Raw genomic sequence first — 22972 nt, forward strand, 5'->3', positions numbered from 1 at the left:
GCGTGTAATTCACATATTGTGCCTACCCTATTCTAAAATCAACCCTTATAGATGATAACAAATCACTTATTTAATTAATGAAGATGATAAGATGATAATTTTCATGTGCTAATCACAGTTAATAATTAATAATTACCAATTGAAATAATGATCCCTTCTGCTTGACATTAGAGCAAACATTTGGCGATGTAGCGTAGGAGACTAAATTTCAGAGTGACAACTAATTAACGTAACAACGTAGTGTTGTTCCTGTTTCTTTTCCACTTTGAAAATGTTCACATCGATACCTAACCTGTTGGTTTCTGAAAACTAGATAGGTTTATGCTGATTCACAGTGAATCAATTTATCTGTACGCATATGTCTCTTTCAATTGGTTAAGGCGTAACAACAGAAGACGACTAGGGGCCATATATGCCTACAATAACGACAATGAGGACGAGATTGACTAAGGGATATTTTTAACTCAAAAAGGAATGAACCAAATGATTAAAGATGATAGGTGGTTAGCCATGACAAGTGTTGACAAGTATATATTTGATTTCAGCATTTTGTTCTTGAAGCTGTGTGTGTGTGTGCATGTGGAATAATAGGACAATAAACGTATTGCTTGTAAGGTTGGAGATGGACCATGCATCAACCAGCAGGTAAATTATACATGTAAAAGACCAGAAACCACTAACACAGTTTTACTTGTAGCAAATGCTCTAAACAGAATTTGTAACACAAAGTGCTAAAAACATTGATTGAGAAAGTAAAAAATAGAAAAACTGTTTAAAAATATTTTGTGTTTCAAATATAACTTTTTCATTTAAAATGATTAGGAATATTTATTTAATGATATAAGGTGTATTAACTATCTTCTTAATATACTTGAAGGATGTAAAATAATTAATCTACTTTCTGGGATAAAAGTAACCTTGCAAAATTAGGTGATTGAAATGAGGAAAAAACCCACGCGAAGCAAATAATTAGAAAAGGGATATCTCCAGCAATTTCAGCCTTAAGCTTGCAGACAAGTTGGCAAAGAAATTATTATCTCTGTATTTGTGGATGAGAATAGACGATTCCAATATTCGAAAGAAAGCTTAAACCAGAATTCTTGAAATTAACAACAGTAATAGAGGCTTTATAAGCACATTCAATTTAAATATTTATCAACTTCAATACACAACCTATGATCATTACCCTTATAGGATATATACCAATCAACCCATTCTTTATTATGTAATTAGAACTACAATTATATCAGGGATATTGAGATTGTATAATATCAAGGTTTTTGAGAGTTTGTTCAGTTAACTTGGTTAGCCTTTGCACTAATTATCAAGTTTTTATTAGGATCAATAAACCAAGATGTCGCCAAAGTTAAGGGCTTGGAAAACTCAAGGTATGTTTTTACAACTTCAGCCTTTTATATATATATATATATATATATATATATATATATATATTATCTTCATTCGGCTTCTCTATTTGTTTCAAACCCATGGAAATCTAAAGCAACATGGTTCATGTGGATTATTTTGTCGAAAAAGATTAACCAAAATTTGAAAATATTAATCATTCAGTATAATGTTCAGGCAATAGTGTTGGAAAAATTGAAAGGAAAGGTCAAAAAATTAGTATCATGTGTCTAGTAACAATTTAATATTTCATCACACAAATAATATATATGAATTTTAATTATTTTAAAATGTGAGGGTAATAAGCTCTTGGCAGAGATGATTTCCAATGTTGTTCACCCATGTTACAAGAAGAAGAAGAAAAAGATGGTGGAGGAGGAAATGAGAGTAAATGGTTTGTCCATTAAAAAATTAATCTCACATAAATGTTTCAAATTAAATATTTTTTCTGATTTAAAAGTAAAGTTACGTTTTTTCCTCTCTATTTAATCAACACGCGACTTGTTCCCCTTGAAACTTAAAAACCACTTACAGATATCCAACAATAAAAAAATAAAAAATCCCAATTAATTTTTTACATGAAAATTTCCAACCACCAGATGGAAATAGATAGCTTTTGCTAGACCAAACTATTTATCCTTTGGTAATCGAAACCCTCTTTGGTTACAAACAAGTGATGTAAACTGCTTCGGAAAGAAAATTGATCAGGTACATGTGCTTTAATGGTTTACATGGAAAAAGTTTAGTATTTATTGTTCGTCAAATTTCAATTTTCCCTTTTCTTCACGCAATCCTATATTTATGAATGTAAATTTAACTGATCAGTTCCAAGCATAAAAATTTCTTTCTGTTTACCATTTCTCGCCAGCATTCTGATTCTTGCATCAAGTTTTACAAGTTCCAAGTCTAAAACATGTTGTTTTCGCAAGTCTTACCTCTAATTTGTATCATGATTTAACGTCACAGATGTGAAGGAGTGCAGAGAAGCTACGAAAAGCATAAACTTCCATGATGAGTACCATAGAACACTAAGGACAAAGCCCTATGTTGATTTCTACAGTAAAGTTCAACTACTTGCAAAGCAGCCTGACAATTTTTCGGAAGTCCTCCTTGAACCTTGCCAACAAACTATATCTTCCATTGTTGATTCAGGAGCCCTTTCAAAGACACCAAAACTCAAAAACCTTATGCTAAGTTACTTTGACATAAGTGCAGAGGCTTCACACATTTGCTGTAATCTTCTCAAAAGCATCGACCAAGTCCACTCTTATTACCAATTCATTCAAAGAGTTCTAGACATTAAGGATGGTGACTCTTTCGAAACTTTTGAAGTAATCATCTTTGAGCTAAGCTCATTCACCTACCCAAATGACCCGTTTTCAAACCTTAAAACCCATGACTTCAAGCTCATCAATGATAAGCACTCATCAGTTTTGTGCCATCTAAAGTCAATGAGAAAAAGAGTGGGAAGGAAAATTAAGCTCATGAAGTATTTGATGAAGACATCATGGTTTTGTGTCACTGCAGCTTGTGCCTTAGTGGCAATCACAGCCATGGTTATAGCCACACATACTCTGACAGCAGTAATCTTGGGCCCAGCAATTCTGAGCTTCCCATTTAAGCATCTTAAGAGAAAGCTTAGAGGCTGCAAATTTTCAAGAAAAGGGTCTCTTGGTAAGGTTTATGAGCAGCTTGACATAGCAGCCAAGGGAACTTACATATTGAATAGAGACTTTGACACAATGAGTAGACTTGTAGCTCGGCTTCGTGATGAAATTGAGCATAACAGGGAAATGGTGCAGTTCTGTTTGGACAGGAAAGAAGATAAGTTATCTTTTCAGATTGTGAAGGAGCTTAAGAAAAGTGATGTAGGGTTCAGGAAACAAGTGGAAGAGCTTGAAGAACATGTGTACTTGTGCCTTGTAGCAATAAACCAGGCAAGGGCCTTGGTCATTAAGGAAATGAAAAGATCCGTATGATGTCAAGAAAGACTCAATAGAATTTAATCAATCTTTTTTTGTTCTGTTAAGGTATTATTATTACAAAACAAATAAAAAATAACAAGTGTGCTTTAAAGTTCTTTTTGCTCAAAATTTCAAGCTCTTTAAAATAACGTTTCAGGGGACATTATATTATTCATAAGTTATTATTTATGATTACTTCAGATGGAACTTTGAGTGTGACACATGAATCTCTCGATATGCAAAATGAAATATAGTAATCCTCTTCATTTTAGTGGTACTACTTTGTTACATTTCCCATTATAAAATTCGTGAGCACTATTATATTTCCATTGATTGCCTTAGACATTGGAAGTTACAATTTATCGCTGGACGCAGGCCATGTTCTATCTTTGTAATCATTTACAAAACCCAAATTGGGGTTAACAATCAGAAATACACTATCATTGATTTAAATTTGTTACAAAAATTATCATTGAAGTATCACATGATCGACAAAGAAAATTGTGACATTAATCTTATAAATAAACTAAATTATGGTAACTTGTATACAGCCAAAAAAGGAGCATTTATTCTTTCACCACCCTTTACGCACTCCATAAAATATTTTATCCCATCTTATTCCTGAATAAAAATATATTAAAAATCCTAAATTTTTTTCCTCTTTCTTCACACAACGTCCCTCTTGATCTTCATGCTCTAATCTCTATCATCTTCCTCACCCATCACTAATTTCATCTTCACAAAATTGTTTTTGGATTGGTCATTCAGTATGCATTACCGGATCCGGAAGTATATACAAGATTACCTAATTCAGTATGTAAATTTACATACATACTGGATTGTGTAATCTGGTATGTAAAACTACATGCCGAATTGGCTAATCTGGAAGTGCATGCTTTTTTGTTTGTTTTTATTCAGGTTTGTTATGTGAGGGTTGTATGCAAGCCCCAAAGCATGTACTATGTCCATGTCGGAAAATATGGGCTACATTGCTTCCAAGTGATGAAGGTACAACAATAAAGATAATGGATGTACATCTAGCTTTTGAACAAATTCACCCGTATGTGCAACTGGCATAACAAAACGGATAAATAATGGTTCTGAAAAAGCCTATTATTACAATTCTTTTAGGCCTTCATCAAAAAATAAAAAAATGCTCCTCAACTGTAGAATTCAAGAAGTCTAAGCCCATTCCAATAAAAGTATCAAACTTAAGACCTAGATAGCATACTCGTGTTATCTCTATGATGATTGTTTGAAATGTCAAAGAATTTAACAAGATAAAATCTCAAACTAAAAATATTGGATTTATCATGTCATGAGACCAATGTACATTTAAAACTTTAACAACTAAATAGTGTAAGTGATGCACACAATCATTGAATGCAACCAGAAAAATAGAAATTGATGCACATTATCATTTTCATGTTTGTAATTGTTGGTATCTACAAACAACCTTGACACAGTGTTGTTGACAATGTTCTCTTATCAAAGTTGTCATTTTATCTCAACAATTATATATAACTTTAGTCAATAATAAAAAACAAAAAAACATGTGTTTTAGGATTGGTCAATCTAGTATGCATTACTGTATCTGGAAGTGTGTACCGGGATTATCCATTCTGGTATGTAAATTTACATATCATATTAGGTAATTTGATATACACTCACAAATTCAGGAGTGCATTCCGGATTGACCAATCCGAAAACAGTTATGTGAAGACGAAATTGGTGATGGGTGAGAAAGATGATGAAGTTAGCGATGTGAAGGTCAAGAGGGACGTTGTGTAAATAAAAAAAATATTTAAGATTTTCAATATATGTTTTTCATAGTAAGATGAGGATAAAGTGTTTTATGGGGTGTAGGAAGAAAAAAGGAGGTGTAGGAAGAAATGCTCCAAAAGTGGTAAAGAAAAAAAGTATTACGTGATCGACAAAAAAAATTGTAACATTAATCTTATAAAAAACTAAATTATGGTTACTCGTATAAAGCGAGAAAATTAGTAAAAAGAAAAGTAGTAAAGAAAAACGTGTCTTTATTGACTCTGACAATACAAAATACCAAATGGAGAAAAAGAAAGACGATGAAGAAAATTGTGTCCATAGGAACTGTGCCATTTAACAGAAGTCAATGATTTCTGTAAAGCGGTGGAAGTATGAGAATATTAGAAGAAACAATGAATCATAAGTAAATGTTTATTTATTTAGTTTTATTTTATTTTTTTAACATGATAATCGAAACCTTTTAATGTAATTATTGTAAAATTACATATGAATAAGTAAATATTGATACTTTTAATTTATGTGTAATATTATTTATAAAAATAATTATATTAATGGCATTTGATAAAATGAAGAATTTATTAATTTTTAAAATAACTATGTTTTATTTTAAATTTGAGAAATTTAATTAAATATTTTCTTAATATAAAAAAACATTTAAGTATTAATCCAACAATAAATAAGATAATATCACATGATGATAGAATTGTTCGTGTGACCACATAAATATCAGGTGAGAGAGAAAATATAAAACCGTGAATTATAAATTTAAATTTAATTATATTTTAAGGATATGATAAATTTAAGAATTTTTAATTGGATTTACAATAAAATTTTATAGTTTATTGAAGTAATTTTTATAGTTAATTGAAGTGTGAATTATAAATTTATGGTTTAATTGTGTTTTAAGTTTTAGTAAATTTGAGAATTTTAAAATTGAGTCTATAAATTATTTTTATAGTTTATTGTAATTTAAACTTTTAATTAAATTTTTTTGTTTACTTCTTTTATTAACTTAGTGATGTGATTTTTAAGCATGATTATTATTTTGTCATGTTAACTTGCTTAATTAGTCACATGTAATTTTATTATTTTAAAATTATATAAATTGTAATTTTTTAATTTTTTAAACATGACAATATATTGATATTGTTCGATTGTCGTCACATGTAATTTTATTATTTTAAAATTTTATAAATTATAAATTGTAATTTTTTAAATATGATGATATAACGATATTGATAAGACAATATTTTATATGTTTTGGTTATAGTCATTAAGAGATTATCATTTTATATATATGACACTAGTTTTACACATCAATTATTTGATATCACTTTTATCCCAAAAGCTTAAGTCAATGATGTTATGGATATTTATTTTTACATAGTGTTTAATTTTATCTATTTTATCAAATATAAAACTTTGACTCACACTTAGACTATTACTAACAATATGATGATATGACAATATGAAGATACAACGATATAACGATATGATATAATAATATAATGATATAATGATATAACCATATATAATAATATAACTATATGACAATATGACGAGATAAACGTTTTATTTATATATATATAGCGGTATAATAACGATAAAATTGTAAAATTATAAAATAATAAATTAAAAACTTTAATTTATAAAATAACAAAATAAATAAAATAACATACGGGAATTCATAAAATAACAAAAAGGACATGAAAAAATAATAATTATGGTAATAACTTCTAAGTACATCACCAAGTTAATATAAAAAAAATAAATTCAATTCAAAAATTTATATTTATTTAATACACAATAAATCATATCAATTTATTTATTGAGGACTTAATTAAAATTTTAAATTTATTAAAAACTTAAAATATAATTAAACTTAAATATAAAGTCGAAAAAAACGAACTAATTTATGAAAGTTTGTATTATGGAAAGGAGTAAACAGGATATTGGTAAAATCTATAATTTTAAAGTAATTTGAATACTATTAAGTTGACCGCAAGTCGTATTTGCACTGCCATGGTAGCATTGAAGCTGAGAATAGCTTAGGTTGGGGATTTTGTGTAGAAGTGCTTCTCCTCGTGAGGAACGTGAATACACCTTGAGTTGACACGTCGAAGGAAGAACTGGGTTGGAAAAGGGTTTGAACTTTAGGTTTACCAAATGTTCTGTGTGTTTTGGTGACTGGTGGGTCTGCGTGCCAACTGTTTTTTCGTTACAAAACCTTTCGACTACTAATTTTTTCCCTCGCTCGTTGAAGGCCCACTTCCCACGTGTTAGCATGGATGCCTGCGCTTTATTACAACTGTTCAGTACCCGATTCACTGGAACCTTCTGTTTCTGCTGCTCCTTCTGTTTGCAAGAAGTAATGGATTAAGAAACTCTGATTCTGATGATGGGTAGTAATGAGATTGAATGTTTGACCCAAGAAGTGTCGGATGGAGTTCTTGATGGTCGGCAGAAGAACGATCACAAGAAAATGGAGATAATAAAGTCACAGGGTGAGGATGAGAAGTTTGGTGGAACCTCTTCTGAGGACGACGAGTCGGTGCAAGTTTCTCCTTCATCAAGAAGAGGTTTGTGCTTAATACTTCTGTCCAAATCATTTTCTTTTGTTAAGCAATTGATTGTTATTACTGTGAAATAGGCACTGCTTTATATGTGTTGTGCCGTGGTAATAGTGAAGCTGTCTTCAGTGTGTTAAGTATGTTATTGCCTTACTGCGTTCTGTTATTGTCAGATGACTCCATTTTTGTTTGGCCTATTCTTTTTTCTTACCCCTTTTGAGCGAAGGGGAGTTAGCTCCAGCACTGCATAATTCAATAAAATCTTGTGAATTTAGTTGCCGTGTTTTCTTGAGTGAGGAGGGAAAAAGGGAGGATTCTTGTGTAGATAATAAATATGTCCTAGCTCTACAAAATTAATGCCTTGGAGAAAAAGATTACTTCTTTGGTCCTCTTCAAAAGCTTTTATGTGTCCGCTGTTGTTTCTCGAGTCTAAATTACTTGCCTTCCGTGTAAGGCCCTATCCAGATACTCTTTCATATTTATGATATATGTAGTTTCCATTGTGTTTTTGTTTCTGTCAGATTCCTAAGCACAGATAGTTAGTGACGACGAGTTAGTTACAGTAAATAGTTAGTTAGTTAGTTAGAGGGTTAGAAAGGAGTGGTATATTCTCTTTTGTATCAATTGAAAACTGCATTAGCTTTGTAATAGAAAGGGGAAACTCTTTGTTAAAGAGATCTTTCTCCTTGTTCCGTTCATTTTCAGTCATGAAATAAAATAATTCTTTCTCTTCTCTGTTTTGTGTTCTGGGCTCCTAACAGTTTCACAGGTTTAAATCTAAAAAACCGAATTTTAGCTTTATTTCCTTTGAAAATAATTGTTTGCTCACTGCCTACCTTGGCCACAATTGCTATCAGTCTTGTCCTAACGGACTGCTGTTTCTAATTGCTTCGGTTGGATGATTAATTTTTCTGGCTTGTATGTCCCATTCTGTGTGTGAAGGTTTGGAACATTGCATCACAGCCCCTGTTGGAGCTGAAAGGAACCCACTTATAGTTGATGAGGAGTTTATGATTTCTAGATCAATGACAGAAAACAGGGGATTCCCTAAGCGAGACACAATATTGGACAGGCTGTCTGAGAGGGCAAAGGTATATGGCAAGTATTACTGTATGTGAATGATCTTAAATTTCACACTTGTGTTTGCATATTTTTATTCTAGTTGGATTAAGTTTCACCCAAAAGGCTGATATAAATATTTGTTTGCTGTTCATTTCAACCTTGTCTGAAAGATGCAATGCAAATCTCAGAACAGTTCTATTACTTCTTGTGTGTGTTAGATATATCTTACGATTTCTTGACACATGATTGGTATTTGAAAAATATGGTTACACTGTCTTTGTACCTTTGTTCTTGAAATGGTTCTGTATTAGTCAATTATGTGTCAGAGTTTCCACATTATTTGCATGTTCATAACACTTTCTTGTTTTGCTACTCAGCAACTGATTACTAACTTGGTGAAGATACAAAATGATGGAACTGTTGAAGTTGATCTAGAAAGGAGTGCATCTGTTGCTTCAGAATTGTTAGAGCTCCAATCTTTTGAAGAGTCAACAGTGAGTGGAGGTCTTGGTTCAGAATCAAAAAAAACTGTTCCACGGTTACAAATTGTCATACTTGTGGTTGGAACAAGAGGCGACGTACAACCTTTTCTGGCCATAGCAAAGAGACTTCAGGCATGATTGGATTTTTTCATTCAATTCATTTTGATGCACACAGCACATGAGAATTGCCATTAAATCATAATAATCTTTGTTACTGCTTCTTGCATTTTGTATGGTGCAGGCCTCCATAATATCTTCATATTTGCTTTAATGTGAGCCAAAAATGTGACATTACTTTTCGTGGAAATCACATCATATAAGATTTCATTTTACTTGTTTTGTTCTGAAAGGATTTTGTACCAGTTTAACGTATTAGTATATTATCATCTTGCTAATTTATCATATTGGTATTGGTGATTACAACTTGTCATTGAAATTCTAGATAAGATTTCTTATATTTGGGAAGGAATTATTCTGGTCCAATTGACTTTGAGTTTAAAATCCCTAGGTTTTTTCAAGTTATCTGATTACTGTTAGATGATTTGCTCTGCTGATCTATCTGAAAATTTGCAATGACGTGGTTTTTAACTACTGTTGATGTATCTTACGTCCCGACAGTCAGTTTTGTTGTATTTATTCTTTCTTTCATAGATGAACTAATATTTACTTGCAGGAGTATGGTCATCATGTTAGGCTGGCAACTCATGCTAATTTCAAAACATTTGTAAAGTCAGCTGGAGTGGATTTCTATCCTCTGGGTGGTGATCCTCGTGTTTTGGCAGGATGTAAGAGGCCCCTTTTTAATAATTCCATTAATATCCAGTCATTTATTCTCAATCTATTTGTACTTTTTGTTTAGCTTGATTTAGCATGATGTGGGAGATCCCTCCTCAATATTTTTCATTAATATCCAGTCATTGATATTGGTTCACCTATTAAAAGGGTATGTAGATTAGAAACCATGCTGGAATGCACCGATATCCCTGGGTACTGAGGTGCACTTAATTTCTAATAGTGATTTCTGGAAAGACCAAATTAAATATTTTATAATACTCTAGTAGCTGTAAGGAAGATCTTGCTTTTATACCTCAAGTTATTAATATATCTTACATATCTAAATTTCCAAGTGTTAATAATAAGCTCAACGATGCAAAATAGATACACTAACATATCTTGCTTGCCTATAACTATGTTTGAACCTAAAACATATCTAAAATAGATAAGGATGTATTATGTATGCTAGCTATAATAACTACCAAGAAAAGAAAATATGTTTTTGGAGCAAGGATTTTGAAAGCAAATCGAGATCTTAAATAACCAGTTGAATTGTAAGGTAAAAAAAAAATAAGAGAGTTGATAGAACTGAATAAAAATTCAAAGCCTAACAAAAACATTTCCTTTTAAAATCTTCACTACAAAAAGTCACAGGTCTGATCTCTCTTTTAATACAGTTAATTAATCTACAGTAATTCTTGCACTCATAGTCATATGAAATAGCAAACCTTAAGGTAATTAAAAATTGTAAAAAATATTCGCATTTCATTCTCATATGGCTAAGCATATGCAAAAGGTTCAATGATTTGTCCATTGTAGATTAAGCTAACTTAGGCAATGATAAACACCCAAGCACTAGGGGAACCTATCTTTAAAAGCTAAGAAGGAAGAACCAAACACTTAATTTCTCCACCTGATATCATATACTACTCAATATGGGACTTAGGCACCACATAATACCCAAATCACTTTCAGGCAATGACTATGGTCTTTCAAGCTTCAGCTCTGATCTCCTCATGGCTTAGTCTCTCCTATTTTTGTTTTACAACATGCTGAAACAATGTTCATTTTTTGTTTTAATCTAATTCTGCTGTTACTCTTAATCATTTTATAGTGATATACTAAATGAAATATTTAAACAATAGATATGGCTAGGAATAAAGGTTTAATCCCTTCTGGACCGGCTGAAATATCTGTCCAAAGAAAGCAGCTGAAGGCCATCATTGATTCCATTCCTCTTGCATGCACAGCACCTGATATGGAAACGGGTGTTTCTTTCAGAGCTCAATCTATTATTGCCAATCCTCCTGCTTATGGTAAGTGGTTAGGACTTGAGAGCTATTGGGTCTTGTATTTCTCCACTCCCCATCTTATGATTTATTTGTTTTAAGGTTTTATTATCCTTAGTTCTTTTATCGAACCACAATAACCATAAAAGATGTGATATATATGCAAATATGACATTTGGTGGTTCTATGGTTAACCTAGAGACTAGTCTTTGTGCCTGTTCAATAGGACATACTTCTGCTACGTGGATGACTGTTGGACAACATTACGTTCTTCATATAGTAATGATGTTATGTTCCTAGACTTTTTTGTCTAAATGATCAAAAAATTATTACTAAACCTTTTTCAAATGGTCGACCCTGATATTTTAGTCAGACATGGCTACTTAGTATTGACAGGTTGAAATGCATCAGCATTTTTCACATGTACATACATGCAATTAATTTTAAATGCTCATAAACATAATGTGAGGTCGGGCTTATCTCATCAGGAGCAAAAACGGAAAAGTAGAAGTAGAAATAAAGAAAATTAAGCTATTTCACTTTTTTTCTTTAAATACTTCTTATATGAATATCACACTCCAATTTATAAACAGAAAGTGTTATCAATGTACTGGAAAAAGGAAAAAAATTATGTATTAAAGGGACAGTAGGAATACAAGAGTAGCTACCGACATTGAATTATGAAATTCAGGGGCTTTTCACATTCAAAGCCTGAAGAATAAAGTCCATAAGAAAGTTGTTTTTTAAGAAAATATCTTTTTCATTTTAGGAGAATATTGTTGTTTTATTTACGACTTCAATATCTGCAAATTTTCCTGTACTAAATCTCGTGATCCCTGTTTGCAGGACATGTACACGTTGCTGAAGCCCTTGGGGTGCCCCTCCATATCTTCTTTACAATGCCATGGACGTGAGTTTTAATTGTTATATAAGCTGTCACTTTATTTCAGAAAGATAAAGTTTCATAACAATATATAAATACTTTTTTAATTCTTGTATCGATTTTTATTGATCAAGTAGTATAGTAATGTTTTAATTAAAACCGGTGACAACTGTATTTTCAAATATTCAGATAAATGCAACATTCTTATAGCTTCACTTCTTAGTGCTTTCTTTAAATATTTGAGGTCACTTAAATAACTTTTGAATATGCAGACCAACATATCAGTTCCCCCACCCTTTGGTACGTGTTCCTCAAAGTGCTGGTTATTGGGTATGTCCTTTGCTGACACAATAGATACTCTGATTTTGATAATTTTATAAATAGTTTATGGCTGGACTGCCTCACGACCAACATACATGTTTCAATGTTTGCTTGCCATCTCCAGCTGTCCTATATAATTGTAGATCTGCTGATATGGTGGGGAATGCGAAGAATTATCAATAACTTCAGGAAATCGACGTTGAAGCTTGCTCCTATTGCATACTTCAGTATGTACCGTGGATCAATATCTCATTTACCGACTAGCTATATGTGGAGTCCTCACGTTGTTCCAAAACCAAATGGTATGCACTAGGATTACAATATTATCTGATGGCCTCGTCATACTTTTTTTTGAATGAGCAATCATTTTAAGTCATTGAAGGAGCAAATAGATAGCTGTTTCTAGAGAACTGAAAACACATTAACTGTTGACTTGGATTGTGAATCTATATTATGAAGCTATCTTTTGAAATTTAATTACTGAATGAGTTTTATTATATAATATATGAATTTATAAAGGACGACCTTTGTAATTGCTTGGGTTCAAATCATATTTCAATCAATTTTTGTCCAAGTTTAAGCATTAAAGAGACTTCACATGTATCAAGGATAAACTATAAAGTACAGTATGCATTTTATGTTAATAATACTATTATTTGTAAATGTTAGAGATAAAAATCATTGATGGGCCTCCTCTTAACATCTTTAGTCTTTTGAAGAAATTATTCTTGGCAGTAATTACTAGAGCCACCTTAGATGATTGGTAGACATTTTTTGGTCGGAGTCCCAAATTTGTTCCTTGTAGCACTAATAACATTTTACAAATGTGCAGACTGGGGCCCTCTAGTTGACGTTGTTGGCTATTGTTTCTTGAGCCTTGCATCAAAGTATCAACCTCGGGAAGATTTTGTCCAATGGATTAAAAAAGGGCCACCTCCTTTGTATTTTGGGTTTGGGAGCATGGTATGGTATTTCACTTGAACTATAAGTCAGTATTTTCATGAATTATCTCTAATAATGAACTTTATTTTCAAAAAATAGCGTAAATTGCCAATTTAATTGTACCTTGATGTCTATTCCCTGAATTTAACAAAATCTCAGATAAGCTTTTAACATACTTTAGAATATCATTTAAGTTTCTAAAGTCAACTCTTTTTTTCTCCATTTTGGCTCCTAAACATATGTTAATATTATCACTTAGGTCCCTGGACTGGAGACCAAAAATGAAAAAGAAAACAGATTAATTTTAGGGACTTAAGTGAAAGCTGATAAAGTTTCAAAGATAGATTAGAATTATTTTTAGTTTGCTGGACTAATATGACAGAGAGAAACAATTTCAAGGACTAAATTGGTCGTTTATTCTTGGCTTTTCTGTTTGAATAGATGGGGGTGTAGAAATGAATGGAAAGTTGAGTGAGAAAATTGTATGAGATGTGAAGAAAGTGAGGGATTTCTGGGGATGGTTATTAAATTACTAATTTACCTTTTTGTTCAGCATTTGGTTTTTTAAAATAATTCTATTTATATAGTTTTTCTTTATTTTTTACAATTATTGGCAATTAATAAATATTGTTTTTAAGAAATAATTTTTTTTTACCTAAAAAATTAGTTGTTAAAAAACCATTTTCTCGTTAAAAAAATTAGTTGAGAAGCAAAAAATAAATTATTTCTTAAAAATAATATTTATTAATTGCCAATAATTGTAAAAAATAAAGAAAAACTATATAAATAGAATTATTTTAAAAAACCAAATGTTGAACTAAAAGGTAAATTAGTAATTTAATAACCATCCCCAGAAATCCTTCACTTTCTTCACATCTCATACAATTTTCTCACTCAACTTTCTGTATAAACCATCTCATATCACCTATATCAAACACAATTCTCACAAATCAACTCTATAAAATCCTTCTAAATACACCCTAACCAAATAATGGCATTATTCATTGGAGGATGAAAACTTTTCTTCAGGTAAATGAAACGTGATGTTTCATGCAAGGATTTTTAGGTTATTTTTCCTTCCAAGCGTGACACATTTGATGCTTGAGAATGGTGCAATCTATTTTTGTATATCACCTTTGGATTGTGTCTTTGCCTTGATTATTCATTAGATAATCTGTTCTCAATCACACATTGGGCAGAATCATAAAGAGTACTCAAGATCCTCGATATTCATATTCAATGGAGCACTATTCCCAATGTCTCGTATAAAAGAGCACTATTCCTTGAGCTTATAAAATTAATCCATTTGGTGTCTACAGAAAATGAGTACTTATTATTATGATTCTGACCTTTCTGACTATTAGATCCACATATGTGACTCTGGTCAAGATAATTTCCTTTAATTATTTTCTTGACCATCCATAATTTGGGTACACTTTGATTGTACATGTCCTATAAAGAAGCGTTATAGTTATCATAGAACCAGTGCAAATGTATAATTGGCATATTTTCATCAATAACTTTCAGCAATACTCATAACTTCGTAAGCTCATGAACTTGACATTTTATACGTTGATGACACTAAGCAAAATTTTGAAATCCTCTAAAAAAGTTTGATTTTCTTTTTCAGCCTCTTGAAGATCCTAAAGGAACAACAGATGTTATATTGGAGGCACTAAGAGATACGGAACAACGGGGAATTATTGACCGGGGTTGGGGCAATCTAGGGAATTGTAAGTATTTCATTCCATTTTTGTTTTGCACTTAGTCGGTATTTTTTTTTCAAAATACTTACTCCATTTGTGGAAATTTTTGTCCGCAAGTGTATCTAAGACTAAGACCTGCCTCAAAATTTTCCTTAATATTAATTTTTTGTCCATTAATCACTTGATTCAGTGAGAACTTTCTGTTGAATTGTTTGCTGTTCGTTGGCCTTAACTTCGAAGAATGGATGCCTTTTCTCGTGACATGTTTTGTGATATGCTTTGAGAAAATTATATATTTTCTTTCACTTAATTTTAGGTTAAATTAGTTCTATTTGCATTTTGTTGTCCATTATGCAGTGACTGAACTTTCTGACGACGTTTTCCTTCTGGAGGAATGCCCTCACGATTGGCTCTTTCCTCAATGTTCTGCTGTGGTGAGTTCGAATTCTTAATTTCACAATATAAATTTTTTGCTGCGATAAGTTCGTCAAAGAAAAAAACTAAGAGAAAGAGGGGATAGGGAAAGGGGTTGGTGGAGAATATTTTGGCATGCTATTAACTGGAATATATTTTGGCACAAATTTGCAGGTGCATCATGGTGGAGCGGGAACCACCGCTACAGGATTAAAAGCGGGGGTAATTAATGTTCATTAGTATCTTAGATATTTTTCTTTTACATAATCGAATGATTCGTTTGAATTTCATAGAATTTAATGACAACATAATTCTGGTGCTAAAGAACAGTTTTTGCTTCTATTTTTTTGTTTTAATTTGAATACTATACTTGCAGTGTCCAACAACCATAGTTCCATTCTTCGGAGATCAATTCTTTTGGGGAGAGAGAATATATCAGAAAGAATTGGGACCCGCTCCAATTCCAATATCTCAGCTCAACGTTGAGAATTTATCAAATGCCATTAGATTCATGCTCCAGCCAGAGGTGAAATTAAATTCTATTCATCCCTCTTTTTGTTTCCTCCAACATACTTAATAAACATAATATAATACTGGTGCCATTGGTTTAACTAATAATAATATTGATAGTTAGTGGATAATAAATGTTCAGGTGAAGTCTCGGGCAATGGAAATTTCTAGGTTGATTGAGAATGAAGATGGTGTTGCTGCTGCGGTTGATGCATTCCATCGCCATCTGCCCGATGAGTTGCCGCTGCCATCTCCATCTCCATCTCCGGTGGAGGATGAAAACTTGAATCCTTTACAGTGGTTTTTTCTCCAACTTGGAAGATTTTGTTGTGCTCCTTGTGGTGGTGTGTAGCTTTTGTGCATTGATTGTTTTTTCATTTTCAAAATTCATTATAGAATTACATTTTGTAGGCTTCATAGCGTTTTGCTTTAGTATTCCATTCATTTTGTAAAGTCTCTACTCTGAGGGCGTGCTAACAGTTAGTATTCATGTATGATGTATATTTGATTTGATATCCTCCCCCAGGTATAGGTTCGGTCATTAGTGATAGATACGGGTAAAAAAATAATTCATGTAGCGATTGGTCCAAATGCTTCTGTATGTTTCCAAATTTCATAGTTGATAATAATATGATGCAGGGATTTTGTGTTTTGCTTTCTGTTGTATAGATGTTCTCATCACTGATCCAAATATCAGGGTAATGACAAAAGATAAAGTGCATTATGGTAGGATAATTTGCCCAGCCATCAATTATAGTAACTACTACAATCTCATTCTGAAAATATTCTAAGCCTGTCACTGAACCTGTTTCTTTCTCCAATTGGCATCGTTGCTTGAACTTTTAGGATTTGACTAGTTAGTTGTTATAATGCTGACCATCTTTTTCTCATTTTCAACCGATGAAACGGTGGTGGCTTATGGAATCTTTGATACTTAAATTAAATTAGTTTCCATGATCTAATTTTTTCTTGTCTGTATGAGTTGCACTCTAGTTTCTTACTCTCCTTACACGTTATTTTTGTAATTAACAAAATATTTATCTTCCAATTACTTTAATCTACTTATTTTTTCTATGTGCCTGACTTGCTTAATTATCTATTTCTTTCAATTTATCCTCTTTTATATCAAATATTTGACTTGTTCATTGTAAATCTGAAATATAATTTAGATATTGAAAGATTTTATGATATATTTATATATTAAAAATATTTGTTTTTATTATTTTGAATTAAATTTAATTTAAATTTTTTATCATGCGGTAAGTAAACTAAAACACTTGTAAGGTCCATGAAAATCCACCTTACTTTTCTGCGCTAAAGCTTTAAGGGCTGCCCTTGAGCTATTGGGCCTTAGGGCTGGCCCAAAAGTTAAAGCCACCTGAGTCTGACCTAGTTCCCCACTTTTCAGATTTCTCCTACCTTGGTGCTTAGAGCTGCAGCCGCACTCTCTCCGTTAGGGTTCCATCGTGTTGACAGTCCACCTTCCGTTTGGCCGTTCTTAGCTCACGTAAGTGCTCTCGGACTCGTAGTTTCCTTTCCTTGGTCTGTTTTTCGTAAGTTGTTGTTAGGGTTCCGAACTGACCCATTCTCACGCTGCTCTCTAGCTTCGAGTCCATTCCTAGAAGCTGTTCGTCCCCCACAGTTTGGGGTGTCGAGGTTTTCGGCTAGCTTGTCCAGGTACGGGAAGCTAGACTCTCTTCGTGTGGTGTGTTTTGTCTTGTATCGTTGTGATTTGTGGTTTGCTTGAGTTTGTGTACTGCTATGGGTGTATGAACTGCTTGGGAATCTTTATTGGGTGTGGGAATGCGTTGTGCAGGTGCAAACAGTGGCAAACAGTGATAGTTTCGCCCAGGCGAGCTTGACTCGCCCAGGCGAGATGTGCAGGGGCTCGCCCAGGTCTTCCTGCGCGAGTGGTCGCCCAGGCGACCAGAGTGTGTTTTGAGCGAGCAGGCAACTCGCCCAGGCGAGAGGGGTCTCGCCTAAGCGAGATCCCGCGTTGCCCATGCCCCTGATCTTGTGCCCTCGCCTAGGCGGAGGGGGAACTCGCCTGAGCGAGACCCCTCAGCCTGAGCAAGGCGCTGGGCGAGGCAGTGCTGTGTTTTGGATGTTTGTTGTTCCTAAATGATCTGTCTTGGTTGAGTATGATGGTATGATGAGTGATATGTATATAATGGAGCATGAGGTATGTTTTGCATGATTCATGAATTGCGTATGACGGGTTGGGTATGTTATTGGCATGTGAAATGGATGAGAGGTTTGGAACTAAAGGAACACGTTAATGATATGAGATGAGGCCTTAAATTCATGGGGTGGTGATGATCAGAAGTATGTATTCGAAATATGATGTGTATGAGGAGTTAAATTCAGGGGTTGGTATGGAAATGTAAATATGACTTTATGTTCTTTTATTCTTGAGCTATGAATGTTGGTCCGTGTCAGCGTATAAATTCCTTGGGGTCTCTAGGTGAGGCCTCCGAGGTCGCGCTTCAGTGGTCGGGACGTAATCCCATGGCTCCTGTTAGTGGGTGTCCATGGTGGTGCCCCATCTGTATAACTAGGTAAGGATTCAAGGTAAGGTTGCATCCTGACACTCTGAGGAGCCAGTTAATCTCACCTAGAGCGGACTGACTCCTGTGGTGAAGTAGCAGGAGACCTGAAATCCATTAAGGGCTAACCTTGTGGTGAGGGAAATTTGATTCATCGTAACACTTGTAACACATAGCTCGGAGATGAGCAGCTCAGGGTCGAGCAGGGGTATCCACCACAAGTGCAAGCATCCGCTGAATCCGACTAAGTTATACGTATCCGGATGAGTCGAGTCGAGTCGTAGTGTATTGAATGAAGAGTCATGACATGCTTGGTTGCTATATGGATATGGGATGATGATAATGTATTTGACTGTATGATGAATATGTGTTGGCTCTAACTTACCCGTTTCGTTGCATGGTTGTGTTGTATGTGGTCGTTTTTCCTTGCGATGATCATCGACTTGGTTGATGGGAGCAGATAGGCGAGGTCCTCGTGGCCAACAAGGGAATGGTGATTCCGCTGCTTAGCCATCTGGGCTGGAGTTATCTTTATGTTTTCTTTAGGGCTATGGCCCATGTATCTCTTTATGTATTTCTACTCTACACTCTATGTGGTTTTCGTATTCAGTTTTCCTTTGGCATCGTGGTATGCCCGGGTTTTGTCAGGATTGTATTAAGGACCCCAGGACTACGCTACTGTACTAATATTGTGTGACGTTTTCTTTAATTTCGCTTATTAATTAAATGGGACGTTACATTTATGGTATCAGAGCAGTTCGTCCTTAGGATGACCTGAGGTTGTGGGTTTGTCGTGCTTTGCAGGCGTAAGTAGTCATGTCTAGTCGAGTTTGTCAGTGAAACCAAAAGTTTAGGAACATAAAACGTCTTGATAGAGTAATGAGGGTGCACACTCATGACTAGATTAAAGGTTGTTTTCCTTTCTTGATTCTGATGGTTTGGAAAAAAAAGGGTTCGTTGTCTGTAAGTGATAAACTGTTGCTTGGTATGATCTAGTTTGTCTTGCTGCGCCTCTGTGCTTTGTGTCTAGTGTCTACGGAGGTAAGGGAATGCAGATTCAATGTCTTGGACTAATAAACTGGAGAATATGCTAGAGTTCCCAAAATAACGAATCGTCAGAGGAAGCTTAAGGACAGACTCTCCGAAAATAGATACTACAAGTTTTCTAAAAGGGAGTTGGATCCAAAGGTTAATAACACTAAGGGGGTATCAGTGCATGCAAGTGCCACATCGTTTGAGGAAATCAAGCTGATTCTACACGTCGATGGTGGTGAGGTTCCGAGTTATGAAAATGCATACAGTGTTAGATGGAGTGTCATTGAATATAGTCATATGGTCACATCTAGTTCTCCTTGGAGTGGTGTAAGAGGAACAATTGGTAAATCTTAGGTTGCTGAAAGTGGAGGGATTGCTTAGCGACGAAAAAGGTAAGAAAGGGAGAGACCGGGAAGTGCGAAAAGATGGCAAACCTCTAGTGAGAGGCTGAGATGGATGAGGGTTTACAGATCAGTCAGGAAAGATGATGTTCCAAGTAGGGGAAAGAACAATTTATGGATAGGGGGAAGTGGCATAAGGGATTCATACCAGGATTAATAGTCAGTAGGTAAGGATGGGTCTTTTCAAATTTGTTAGTGGGATGCTTAAGAAGGGAAAGTAGTTTCCATGAGTAGGACGTCTGACCCTGGGTATAAAGTGGGAGGTTTCACGTACCAGAAGGAGGGGCACGCCTTTAAAGGTTATTCTCGTATGGAAGGACAACCCAACTGATGTCATAACACAGTGACGGGGGAAATGAAAAGAGAAGTTTTGAGTGGTTGACATGATGTCTACGATGGTTGATGCTAAAGGGGTTAGCACGAATGAATCTCATACAGAGATGCACCTTACGAAGAGATGTTTGGACTAAGGGCCAATTTTCTTGGGGTCGTGTACTCTTTGATGTCGTCGATATGGTAAAGGAGTCATGGTTGTCTTTAAGAGAGGACTTAGATGGAGACGATGGTTTTGCTAAAATTGCGACCAAGTGGAGACCCGCTCAAGGATATGGTGCCTTCGGGGTGATCAAAGTATTTAAATTTAAATCGATCTAAATTATGCGATGTTGGAACGTAGACTCAAGGGTGAATCAGTTGTTTTCTCAATCTCATCCTGATGAGCTGGGACAACCCACGAAGGGGTGTTCTTGGATTAAAAAGAGATGATTCAATGGTGGCGTGTGAGGTATGGACCGAGCTAAATAGTGGGGGGGGGGGGGCAGAGCTTCACGTGAATCATAGACATCTGACGAGGGAAAGTGGATGGTAGACGAAGAGGATCTCAGTGGTAAATGAGTTATAGACGTGTTGTGAAACAAGTACCAGAGTTTTGACCTTGGTGTGTTAAAGTTCCCCTCTGCATTGGTGCCTGAAGAGGAACTTGAGACAATACCCTAATGGGATGGTTTCTACCGCGAGTCTGAAATAAATGCGGAGGTGGAAGAGATGTTGGAGAAGTAGTGGCTTATACTAAGTATAACCACAAGGATGACGACAAAGTTGGTGAACATTAGAGGAGAGGTAGTGGCGGAATAGATTGTTCAAGGGAAAACGTTAGATAAGGGAGGATGGGCTTTTCGGGCCTATGGTTGTAAAGAGTGGAAACCATGATGAAGGTAAGGCAATCTCAAACATGTTAGTTGTGTCGTCAAGGTTTAACAGCGAGTATCCAAGTGCGAACAGAGTCGTTAAAATGTGCAAGAAAGGGTATTGACAAAGGTTGTAGTGCCTAACAGGACGTATAGTTATGAAGGGTGGATGCAATGTTGCGAAAATGGGACGCTAAGACTATAAAAAAAAAAAAAAGAAAGGGGGGGTGAGTCCAAAGGATTTTACAAGTTGCATAGAAGTTTTGGAAGAAGGTTTCTCGGCGATGATTGATTCCTTGTCACGACAGACATGAAAGGGGCATCATTTCGAGTAAACAAATAAGTGGCCTTTGTGGTGATCAGAGTAGCACAGCGAGATGATGGCAAGTGATCCTTATGAAGGGTAAAAGGTGCGTGGAAAGAACTATCTTACTTATGAACAACAAATGTGTCGTTCTTATGAGTATCAATTAAGGATGTTCAGTGACCAGTATAAGTTGGAATTATGGAGTTGCTCAAAGAAAGTTGTGCAAGAGAAGTAGGAGATGGTTTGAGTTATGATTTCAAGTTAGGGTGCCAACTTGGAAGTGAGGAAGTGAGAGTAGATGTTTAGCCAGAGAAGGGAATTCAAGATCCTTGATTTGACGAAGTAAGAGTGAGAGTTGGTTGAGAACCATAAGTGTTTGGGTTGGGAAGCGAATGTGTGAGGGGATTTCATTAGTCTCGTCATCTGACTAGCACTAGTGAGTCTCTCAACAAGGTTGAGAAAAGCCGAATCAAAATATCTTAGTTTGAGGTGTATCGGGGAGTTGCGTGGTACGAACCAGACTAGAAATTTGAAGTCAATGGAAGTTATGGTTCTGAGGTTTTGTGGAATGTTGCCTATAAGTTAGGGGGATTAAAGATGAAGATAGGATGCCAATGCGATATGGTAAAGGAAGCAGTTGAAGGTTTAAGTGGGAAGAAGATGTAGGAGTCTCGATATACATGAAAGTGGTCAAAAGTGTTGATGGTGTGGCAGTAGGCCAGCACTCAAGAGTGATCAAGGCAATGGAGTGATGCATAAAGGAGTGAACAAGGTGATGTGAAGTGATAACGAACGTGCTTTGGTTGGAGACTTAAGGTCATCTGAGACGTTGATAAAAACCTACAAGAGGTAGCAGAGAGCATATGGTAAGTGAGTCAGTGTGTCAGATACAAGTTAGTAGGGCATGCATGGAAGAGCGTTCCGATTTTGAGGCTGGAGGATTTGTAGTGCTTCGAGAGTAGTGACTAAATTAATCTACATAGTTGGACACATATCGCTTAGCACAGAGGCAAAGTTTACAGTGACTATAGGTGTGGGAGTCGTTATATATGTCATGTTTGAGTAGTGGTTCCCAGAGGAGATAAAGCGAACATAGCTCCTTCCTATCTCATCGATGAATTTTCGAGGACGAAAATTTTTCTTATTGCGGAGAATGTAAGGCCCATGAAAATCCACCTTACTTTTCTGCGCTAAAGCTTTAAGGGCTGCCCTTGAGCTATTGGGCCTTAGGGCTGGCCCAAAAGTTAAAGCCACCTGAGTCTGACCTAGTTCCCCACTTTTCAGATTTCTCCTACCTTGGTGCTTAGAGCTGCAGCCGCACTCTCTCCGTTAGGGTTCCATCGTGTTGACAGTCCACCTTCCGTTTGGCCGTTCTTAGCTCACGTAAGTG

At 34.9% G+C, this 22972-nt stretch overlaps 2 protein-coding genes across 3 annotated transcripts; both read left to right on the top strand.

Moving 5' to 3' along the window:
- Positions 1–2360: 2360 nt before the first annotated feature.
- On the top strand, positions 2361–3393 carry LOC114191405 (UPF0496 protein At1g20180-like; the record flags this gene model as incomplete). The annotated part of the gene is made up of 1 exon (XM_028080576.2): positions 2361–3393. A coding segment is annotated over one exon (1023 nt), but the record flags the coding sequence as incomplete, so codon positions are not given.
- A 3776-nt stretch (positions 3394–7169) lies between these two features.
- LOC114191623 (sterol 3-beta-glucosyltransferase UGT80B1-like) lies at positions 7170–19366 on the top strand. Of its 2 annotated transcripts, XR_003605988.2 has the most exons (17): positions 7170–7732; positions 8666–8814; positions 9163–9399; positions 9941–10052; positions 11187–11357; positions 12177–12240; positions 12486–12543; positions 12659–12836; positions 13367–13497; positions 15107–15209; positions 15540–15616; positions 15771–15818; positions 15973–16122; positions 16249–16450; positions 17515–17613; positions 17711–17783; positions 19113–19366. XR_003605988.2 is itself a non-coding variant. In XM_028080921.2 (14 exons), the coding sequence occupies exons 1-14, from the start codon at positions 7549–7551 to the stop codon at positions 16456–16458; spliced, it is 1872 nt and encodes a 623-aa protein (XP_027936722.1). In that variant the 5' UTR covers positions 7171–7548; the 3' UTR covers positions 16459–16759. The 2 variants fall into 2 exon arrangements, 1 of the variants encoding a protein (XP_027936722.1); XM_028080921.2 differs by lacking the exons at positions 17515–17613; positions 17711–17783; positions 19113–19366 and having other exon boundaries at positions 7171–7732; positions 16249–16759.
- The last annotated feature ends 3606 nt before the right edge of the window (positions 19367–22972 follow it).

Source organism: Vigna unguiculata, chromosome 7 (genome assembly GCF_037176805.1).
Source record: "Vigna unguiculata cultivar grain cowpea cultivar isolate G323 ecotype 2 chromosome 7, ASM3717680v1, whole genome shotgun sequence".
NCBI lineage: Eukaryota > Viridiplantae > Streptophyta > Magnoliopsida > Fabales > Fabaceae > Vigna > Vigna unguiculata.